The sequence below is a fragment of the Siphateles boraxobius genome, unplaced genomic scaffold, assembly GCF_051911475.1.
Source record: "Siphateles boraxobius isolate OS27281-9 unplaced genomic scaffold, OSU_SipBor_1 29, whole genome shotgun sequence".
Classification (NCBI taxonomy): Eukaryota; Metazoa; Chordata; class Actinopteri; order Cypriniformes; family Leuciscidae; genus Siphateles; species Siphateles boraxobius.
The window spans coordinates 11,668,942-11,679,854 of record NW_027508908.1 but is presented as its reverse complement, the minus strand read 5'-3'; the positions used below and the strand labels follow the sequence as shown (position 1 = coordinate 11,679,854).

The window sequence follows — 10,913 nt, the reverse complement described above, 5'->3', positions numbered from 1 at the left end:
ATGCAAAAATTTTAAAGCTCAATATCTCAAAACCAGTCAGAATGCAGATTGAATCTTATAATTCCAAGGTGGGCACCAATAATCCTCTCTGCTGTCCGGACTGTACACTGGAGTGTCCTGATGTCTGATTCGTTGGCTGAACCAAACCAGACAGTGATGGAAGTGAATAAAACAGACTCAATGATGGCCTACTGGAACTGAGCAGCAGCTCATGTGGCATTTATTCCTGTAATAAGAGTGATAACCTGACCACTCTTGTGGGTTTGATACTGTTACAATTTAAACCAGTAGAAGGGTAAAAACATGACAGGCAGACATTGGTATGATATAAGCAACACCGCTACAACTAATAAAATGTATAGTTGGTGTGCTAATTATCAAAAATCGACAATTTTCAATCCTGGTGGCATCGAGGGGCCCCCAAATAAATAAGGGCTTGGGCTGGCCCTGATCATGAGTATTGTAGCGGATGTCATAACATGTCAGCAGACCTATAAAACCCTAGGATTGTACCTTCATGCTGGTGAGAGGGTTAGACAGAACAAGCTCAGCCAACAGTCCAGCATAAATTAGAGATACAGGCAACTAGTGGCTACAAATAGGTATTAACAGATAGTTTACCTTCACTTCTTTGCAACAGACTATGGTCATTCACACATCACTGCAGTTTGTAAACAAACAAACATTATTTTACATTTGAGTGAGCAATCTTCTATCACTTGTTTCTGCCTCTTCTTTCCTGTGTTTTGAATCAGAGATTCTGTACTAAAGATTTGTAACAGCGCCCCCTACCGTATAACAGGGATAGTTGGAAAATTTAGTCAATGGCAGGAAAGATTAAAGTAAATTCCTATGTACACTAGCAATGGACTAGCCTAAACAGAAACGCAGAATTAGAAAATTATCTGTTTTTGTCAAGTAACACACACAGGAAACAGTAATCCAATAGCAGTAGTTTTTAATGGGGTAATCCAAAATCGTAGTCTTCCAGGCAGGGGTCAAAATCCAAATAATCAAACCAAACACAAGAACTAAAACAAGAAACAAGCTAGAAACAACTCAGAACTGGTGTGACATAACAAGGACTCCGTGACAATGGCTGAACAGACAGGGTATAAATACACAGATACTAACAATGAATAACAGGGAACAGCTTGGTACAAAGATGACGGGGAACAGCTGAGTGCAATGAACAAGGATTGTGGGGAATGCAGTTCCAGAGTGAATGGTGACAGTATGGGGAAGAGACCTCTAGTGGACACCCGTGGAAACACAAACCAGACACTGTGACAGTTCAGTTTTATACAGTCTATACAGTTTTATACTGTATACATTGTATACATTTATATATATATATATATATATATATATATATATATATATATATATATATATATATATATATATATATATATATATATATATATATATATAAAATAGGCTACTCGATCAAAAGAGTTAACCCACTACCAGCCAAGCTTTGAATACTGCTTTTAAGTATCTTGATCAAAAGATTGCGTACAACTACAGGCCACATATACTTGGACTGTTCTCTCAGTATAAATCAAGTAGGGCCTATACCTAAGTGTAATTTTAAGCATATTTCTGAGAGGTACATACAGTTTATTTTTTAGAAGTATATAAAATGTAGACTGAACGTATACTTTCTTATTTTATAGTTCAAAAGGGTTAGCCTCGTTTACTAAATGTATAGTTTTATAAAATTGCTGTAGGCTACAGTAAAATCTGTCAAATATCAACTGCAAATTTGAATTAATTGATTTACCTTTTTCTAACTGGCAGCCTTAAGTAAGATAACACTTTTTGCAGTTCTACTATAAATCTTGCGTACATATAAATATACTAATTATACTTATTACTAATAGTGTCTACACTGTTGTACAACCCACAAAAAACATGAAAATGTGTGTGTTATGATTACATCCCAAATTAAAAAGGTGCAATAGTAAAGATAATAGATATTTGCCTGAGTATTAATCCAGGCGCTTAGTCACGCGTACGTTATCCACGCGCTTATCCACGCGGACGTCATCCACGCGCTTATCCACGCGTACGTCATCAACGCGATTATCCACGCGTACGTTATCCACGCGCTTTTCCACACGTAGGTTATCACACGTCATTGGTCACGGCAGTGTATGTGACGATCGACACGATGATTGCTTAGTTTGCAAAGTAAATGCATAAATCACACCTCATACCGGTGAAGCAAGACTAACGTTACCAAGTTTTGAGTAAACGAAACTGTCCTTTTGGCAGTAAAGAAAAACGAAACCCATCTACCATCACGATGTGCTCTTCATTTAAAAGTAAGTAACTTAATTTTTGCATCCATTAAAGAGAAAGTTTTACAATAACTTAATATTAGACAATTAATAAAATAAATCAGCTGATTTAAGATGTTGTTTAATGAGAATCAAGTGTTTTGCGTGATTTTAAAGAGATAGAGGCATGTGTTCGAAATCGCCCACAAATATCATACCCTTCACCTCCACTTTTACCAATTAGTCCACTTCATATGGAAAAACAAGCCTCATAAGTAGGCTAGCCTATAAATATTTGATCTAATTTATATCAAGGAGGTTTGAATGTGCTTGATTTTGTTACTTCTAATACAATTTTCAAGTTGAAATGGATTAAACATTATATTAAGCATAAAAATAAGCTGCGGTAGGCTAGCTTTTTATAATTTCAAATCATATTTTTGAAAAAGTTGGTGGTGTAGAGCTTTTAAAATGTCCGAGCGGTTACGAACCTATCTTGTTCGAGGGGTTTAGCCTATCTGAGTTACGAACAAAGGCGGGGTTTATCTGAGTCTGGAGACGGCAGTGCCGGATGATTCTATCAGCATTAAAGACTTTTAAAATAATTTATCTCAAAACTCACTTTCATGTTTGAATGCCATCTATTTGTGATCCGATGTGGATTCTGATCACCGTAAAGGCTAAGGTAGAAATATTTACCCGATGCAAATGACTGCACGCAACCAGCATAAACAGCCTAAATATGAAGGCTTGAATCAGACACACTATAATGGCTATCACAATCATGTTTTTATTTTATCTGTCAGTAGCCTACGTCTCGTATACCGGACCACCATAAAATAAAGCAACTATCGGGAGCTTCCTCTATCTCTGTCTGAACTGTCTGCTCAACCAAATGGTTCAGCACATTTTGAGTCACTATATTTTATTGACAGGATTACCTAATTTAAACTGATTGAGCCATCTCTACCATCTGGTTGAGGTATGTTATGCCAAAATAATCCACTAGATGTCAAAGTGTCAATCAACAGCACTTGTCACAACACTTCTTCTAACATGGATGTCAGAAACAAATAAATCACCCCAGCCATGTGAACTGTTTTTGGTGAAATTTTGCAAGCTAAGCATATATTTTTTTACCTATTACAATGTAAGAGCCCTAACTTAACACAATTATGTTACTTGGTACCATGAAAAAACTTAAGTATGTTTTTAATAATTTTTCAAAAACCTGCTCAACCAAACGGTTGATGTGGCACATAACGGTTAACTGTCACCCCCCTTTTTGAGAATGGACATTACAATGCACTATTAAAACTTTTTTGTAATTCAAGAATGCTTTGGAATAAAGACCTAAGTTTGGTCTTGTTTCAAAGAAAACACTCAGCAGATTATTGCTGAAGTAAAAGTTATGGAAGTTTTAAATTTACATTAAATCAAATATACTGTACTTAATATTTTTTCTTTTATATAAAATATATATTTTACAAAATATGTTTTACTATAAATTACTATAAAATCAAAGCCATATATCTAACCAAGTTGTGTTCCAAATTTGAAGTTGATATCACGAAAATTTAAGTTCCCATAAGATTTTGTTTAGGCAATACCAAAAATGACATAAATTCCATTGAATTTAATTGTATGCATTCTGCTGTAACAAATTAATAAATTTCTGTCCAAATATCACTTCTGTCACAAAATATGGAACCTTGAGACTCAGACCTTTCTGACAATGTCTTTTGTCAAGATTAGAAAAGGTTTTGCTTTTGATCATAAATTATGACGGGCAATGAAAAAGTATGGCAAAGTATGTGTATGAATTCCGGTACCATTTTTTACCATTAAGTGACATCTCAACCATTTGGTAGTGGCCGATATTAAAAAATTATGGGATGTGTTGAAAAAAAATACATTGAGTGTGGTTACTAGCGACATAAGGAGATAATAAATGCGAACAAAAAATGTTTCCATCACTTTTTTCTTACACTTTTTATCACACACAGAGTTGTAAATTAAGCGTGACCTGTCGTGTTGCATTGTGGTCTATGGATCTGGAGTTATTGAACGGACTTCAGCTAAACAATGACACTATTATATTTTTGCAGTGTTTCGTCAGCAGAACAATCCAAAAACACATTAAAGAACAGTACAATCCACTAAAGAAATGTTTATGTCTATCTCTCACAGCCTCGCTTTCATTCCTTTAAAAAATTAAAGATGGCGCTGCTGTGAAAGGTGCGTTCACGCCATGTTGAAAATAACCGTAATTTCTTGTTTTCAACTTGTAAAAAGTGTTCACATCTTTGTAAAGCTCATAATTACAGCTTGTAAGATGGGACTTTTCTAAAAGCTCCCCCACGTGACCGCTGTACCACCTGACATCTGCAGATTCATTTAGGCATTGATAGTGTCACTATAGAAATGCATAATTCTCAGTCTGAGGACGTGAACAGCTCCGAATAGAATGTCACGTGTTGTCATCTCGAGTCTACTATAATTACGACAGGGCGTGAACGCAGTGTAGACTGGTGCAGGTATGATTTAAATTTGTAGGCCCAAATACAGAAATTAGTTAGTATTTTACCACTTCCAGTTCCATTGTCCAGAAGTCAATGGGTTTTGGTTAAATGGCTTAAATAAGGTTCGTGGAGAACACAAGCTCAAGATACTTTCACATTTTACTCTAAAATACATCAGTATTACGGTACCCTAGTCGTGAACTTTTCAGCAGTTACGTGTCTTGAAAAAGGTGGTTGCTAACAAGTGACTAGATGGGACTACAGAGGCTGTCGAGGAGATTAAACGTCATCAGCCGAACAGGTAAACTCAGTCCGCTTTTACAGCCTCGTTATGCTTACAATTTTGCCCTTACAAACTATTCTAACTCAAACGTTCTTGGAAATTCTGAAAGAGATGTCGGAAACTTAGTGATGGTGACGTTGAAGTCTTAGGACCGTGGTGTAGTTCGTTTATAGCCTACCATATCTGACAACTCTATTTAGGCTTCATAAAATTCATAAAATTTGTGTTCATCTTTGAAAATTATCTTGATGGACAAAATGTGTAAGTATCATAAACTTTTGTTGAACATAGAGCTTGTTTTTGGCGAAAATCCAAAAGCCTATGGAAAAATCCTATTGGGTTTTTGTCGAGGGAAACAGTGTGATGCTGACTGCTGGTTTGCCTACAACGTGACGTCATACCTGCTATTGGCTTCATGGAATGTTATCATGACAACGCAAGGCAGTGACAACAGGAATATCTTGTTATTGCTGTTAAGGCTATATAGTTTAATATAAATATTTCTTAATTCTGCACTTTTTGTCATCCTTGATTCAAAATAAAATATTAATTTATTAGTAATATCCATTTCTGTAATCCCAGGTTCCTGTGGTCATGCAGGTTTGTTTACACATTAAACTTGTGGCCACATAAAAATATGTTGTTCCCTCAACATAAGATCTCAAGGCCACGACTTGACATGACCACAACATAATCTGATCTTGTGGGCATGAAAAAACTAAATGAACTGACCATGTCTCCCCCTTGCCACCGTATTGCCCTGTTCGTGATTATCATACATATAACAATGATAAAATATCATTCATCTTTTATCATTTTGATATTTTGTATGTATACTAAGAACAACGGCTTTTTTATGACTTTCCTTATAGCTGTGGAGGACATTTCTCATGGACCATCAACAACGAAGACCTCAAAGTCTTGGCTCTCATCTTTATCCACACTACTGGTGGTTTCTGGTGTTGCAGCTATTGCAATAGAGGTATGCTTAAAAGAATTTTTTTTTAGCTGATTATCTTTTTAACATGTATAAGCAGTGTTGGGGGTAACACATTACAAGTAACATGAGTTATCTAATCAGATTTATTTTTTCAAGTAATGAATAGAGTAACGCATTACTTTTACATTTACAGTAGAATATCTTGAGTTACTTTTTCAAATAAGTGACGTAAGTTACTTTGTTTTCCTATTTATTGACTGACACCTCTCCTGTCTCCATGTTGAGAGAAATCAGGAGTGAGTTGAATGGTTTGTTTGAGCTGCGTCCTCTAGTGTACTGGCATTAATTTGCATTTTCTTCTGCTTGAGACTTATTCATTTCACTTATGGTGTGAAAGTGACTTTACATTTGCCAAAATTAACAAGATACGCAAAAGTAACGTACTGCATTACTTTCCATAAAAAGTAAGTAATGCAATTAGCAATCTTTTTTAGGGGAGTAATGCAATATTGTAACACATTCATTTTTATAGTAACTTTCCCGAACACTGTGTACAAGTGGCCAAATGTCATACATGTATAATATTATATACACCCCTTCTAGATCTTCAAGCAACAAAAACAAGATTTTGATGATATAGGTAAGGTATTTATTATCTTTTTAATATACATAAATATATTTCAACTTAAGCTCGGTCAGAATGATGAATAGTATTAAAAAGGTTTAATATAGGTGTATTTCATTGTTCTTTTAAATAAATGTTTGTACATTTTTATTATATTAGCAAGAGTTTGACATTTTTTTTATTATTATTGTTAATGTACAGAGTATCAGACAGGCGAACCGCTCCGGATTCTTCTGGTTGGAAAAACAGGAGTGGGGAAAAGTGCAACAGGCAACACCATCCTGGGACAAAAGCTTTTTGAATCAGAGATATCATCATCCTCTGTGACTGGACAGTGTGAAAAGTATCATGCAACTATAAATGGCAGAAAAGTATCTGTCATTGACTCTCCAGGTCTGTTTGACACCAGCTTAACTACAGATGAGGTGGTCAACAGAATTAAACTCTGTATTCCACTCTCTGCTCCTGGTCCACATGTCTTCTTAGTTGTGATTCAGCTGGGCAGATTCACAGATGAAGAGGCAGAAGCGGTTAAAATCATTCAAGCAGTTTTTGGTGAGGAATCCTCCACATACACCATGGCACTGTTCACTCATGGAGATCGATTGGAGGACAGGAACATTCACACATTTGTGCGGGAGAGTTCAAAACTGCTCAGTTTCATCAGAACTTGCAGTGGACGATACCATGTGTTCAACAATAAAGAACAAAATCCTGAACAGGTCATTCAGTTGCTCGACCAGATTGATAAAATGGTCACTGGAAATGGTGGGCAACATTACACCAGTGAGATGCTTGAAAGGGTAGAGAGAGCGATTGAGAAAGAGAAACAACGTATCCTGAAGGAGAGAGAGGAGCAGAGACAAACGGAAATAGAAGCTCTGAGGGCTAAACTTGAAGACGAGGCATATGAAAAAGCATTAAAAAAGTTAAACAATGAATATGAGAAGCGTGCACGATACCAAGCTGAGATAGACCTTCCATTCATAATCAATGTGGTTACTACTTTGATTAAATCATTAAGCAAGTTCTTCTTTTGAGCACCTTTCGAAGTGACCAACATGAAAAATGACCACATGTTGCTACTTTAATAGTAGGCATTTAAAATCTCACCATGTTAAGTTTGTATTTAAAGTTCAGTTTAAAAGTTATTAATAAATAGAACTAAAGCACATATTTAAACTGCACATTCTGGTGATAGAACATATGAAAGTTTAATTATATGAAAGGATAGAATATTAAGTTGAATGTAAAATGTTTGATAAATATGTCTCTGTTATAAACTTGCTTATAAATGAAGCATATGTGTTGCATATAAATTGTGGCTTCTTGAGATCTCTCTTCTGTTTTCGTATGTGAGAAATATGCATTGTGAGATTGTTTATCCACTGTATATTTCAAGCAGAAATCGGTACAAACCTCTTGAACTTATGTTTAGCTATTGCTGTATGATATTTTTATGCAAAGAATGTTTCCCTTAAAGAAATATTAAACATATAATTTGACCAAAATTCAATTGGCAATAAACATAAAATTTCTCAAGAGCAATTTCTGAAGGGGACACAAATAATATAGCCAAAACTGTACTTGTAAGGATATGTGTGGTGTTTTGGTGCACTGAAAAATTATCTTATGTCCTTCTTTTCTCTGTCATTTTATCTGACCAACTACGCAAAGCAATATTTTTTTAAATATGAGTTATCATAGGTTTACCACACAGTAATATTATATTTATTAAATTATCATGCTTCTTCCACATAGTATTTTAGGTTTCGTCTGGGACAGAGGACGGCTCTTACTTAGATATCCAACTGCAGCAAGCCCCACTAATCTGCCAGACTGCCGGTAGATCTACAATATCACCCTAATATCAGTTCATACAAAGGCTTATCGCCATGTTACTTGTTGTGGGTGACTTACAACAAGCTACCAAACAATAATCGCTAAAATATCGGACTCATGGAAAAATACATCAGTTATCATAATTTTTATTGTCATGACCTATTTATTAATAACTCAGCATCATCTGTCTTAAAGAGAAAAGAATTCCTTCATCTGCTATTTAAAGTGAATAAAATAGCCTTAAAGGCCCAGTGATGTGCCTTGGAACACGCAGCTTTGTTTGATGCGTTGATGTAATTTCCACTGAAACAGGAAGCTAAGGCGGGACATATTGAATGGCCCCTCCCCCTTTTCAAATATCCAATAGCGTTTAGTTTACCTTACAAACGGCAATTCATACTTGACAGCACCATAGAAATGAATCCAAGCGCTGTTGATAAGTTGGATTCAATAGTAGAGGTGTGAATAAATTCTAGCCATTTCATTGTTAACCAACGTACAGTTAGGGTGCTTTCACATCTGTAGTTTGGTTCATTTGGTCCGGACTAAGGGCGAAAAATTATACTTTGTATAATTTTGTATAATGTTTTTTGTATACTTTGTATAATGTTTAGGCGTTTGGGTTCCTTTTCACACCACACTGATTGCTCTGGTCTGAATCAGATGAGTCGATGAAACGAAACAAAATGCAGTCACGTGACAACATCCACATCACTCGTTGGCCAGAGGTAACTGCACTTCGATTGGTCAGAATTAACGTGCGGGAAAATTCCAGAGCTCCCGGAAGTTAACAAAGAGGAGGAAAATCCGGCAGACAGCTTTTTACTATGGAGAGACGACTGTATGGGCTGATTGTATCTCTGGTTATTGTGTATTATATAGTTTGTCTACACCACTTTAGGCAAACACTAACCTGCACTGTTCCACAGATCTCTGAAACCCCCTTTCCCTGAGCTGTTTGCTAAAGAAAGCAAATATTTCGCTGTTCTTGAGAGTTTTGGAGAGTTGGGAGCTAATATGGTCATCAGATCAAATTTCTATGATGCTCCGCACCACAAACTCCACGTTTGTCCGTGAGCTGCCATGCTAGTGCCAACTGTCAACAAACATTAGTCCTTATCCCATAATGCACAGCGCAGCTGACTACGGCAGCTGGTTTAGTCCAAAAATGTGCAGTTCTTTGGCAGTTGGGTCTGTTCAAGGTCGGATCACGTTCTCACCACAAACGAACTGCTCCAGAGTTGTTTGGTCCGCTTTTGGTGCGCACCCGAGTGCGATTTCTGCTTTCACACCTGCCCAAATGAACCGCACCAATGGGGAAAACGAACTCTAGTGCGATTCAACCGAACTAAATGAGGCAGGTGTGAAAGCACCCTTATAAACGGAATAAAACTCGAGCGTTTGAGCAACCGGACACACATCTCCAACTCATATTGCTTTGTGAAGTGCCAAGGGTCACTTAGGCCAGATTATATTTATAGCATAGGAGGCGGAACACTTTAGATTCTAGAGAGCATTTGATTGGACAGAAGCAGTGATGTCATAAAAATCTGATCCATTTTAGCGGAAGTGGGAAACTGTAGGTTTTGAATGCTTATATCGCCTAAATGCGATTTTTGTCATTGTTTTAGAACACACCAGCTTATTCATAACCTGGAGGCTAACATATTCATACTAAAACCTAAAAAACTAAAATTTTGATTTCAGGGGGCCTTTAACAGCCTACTTACTGAAGTTCCACAACTGCTGAAGAACTTATTTATGTCCCACCGGACTTGTGCTGAGGTGCGCGGTGGACCAAACCACTGTGAGGCAAAAGATGGGGGACTCAAAATGTTTCTAAACTTAAAAAGCTTTTTTTTGCCCCATTTATGTTTATAATGTTTAACTACTTACACAATTATTTTTTAAGTATATACCATTATATTGTTTACAATATACAATGTGGTTTTTACTGATATTTTCACGCAATTTACGCCGATGAAGAAAAGCTAAAGTCTGAAGAATACAAAAAGAGAGGGCAAAACTGATTTTTGCCCGATATTTTAATATCTGTATTTAATTTACTGATATTTTCCTAAAACTTTTGAATGAATTACTTTTCTTCAGTTGTGTGGTGGGTGATGATGAAGAAGCAAACACATTTACCAGTTAGTGGATCAATATTTGAAAAGAGGGCTGGCAAACAAAACTCTCCCTATATATTGAACTAATGAGTGCAAATAGAGATGCTGCCTCCTACTGTCACGATTAGCCACGCACTTCCTGGGTTTACTTGGACTACATTTCCCATCATACACCTCCCTGGACTGATTACACCAAACACCATACACCTGCACTGCACTGATTGCACACACACCTGCACTTCGTTTACACAAACATAAAAGCCACTTCCACACACCACTTCTCTGTGAAG

At 36.4% G+C, this 10,913-nt stretch overlaps 1 protein-coding gene across 1 annotated transcript; it reads left to right on the top strand.

Annotated features, from left to right (window-relative positions):
* Positions 1 to 2,230: 2,230 nt before the first annotated feature.
* LOC143753817 (GTPase IMAP family member 9-like) lies at positions 2,231 to 7,974 on the top strand. Its single transcript, XM_077246586.1, has 4 exons — positions 2,231 to 2,330; positions 5,963 to 6,072; positions 6,634 to 6,670; positions 6,857 to 7,974. Exons 1-4 carry the CDS (start codon positions 2,312 to 2,314, stop codon positions 7,693 to 7,695), a joined length of 1,005 nt encoding a protein of 334 aa, XP_077102701.1. The 5' UTR covers positions 2,231 to 2,311; the 3' UTR covers positions 7,696 to 7,974.
* Positions 7,975 to 10,913: the final 2,939 nt, after the last annotated feature.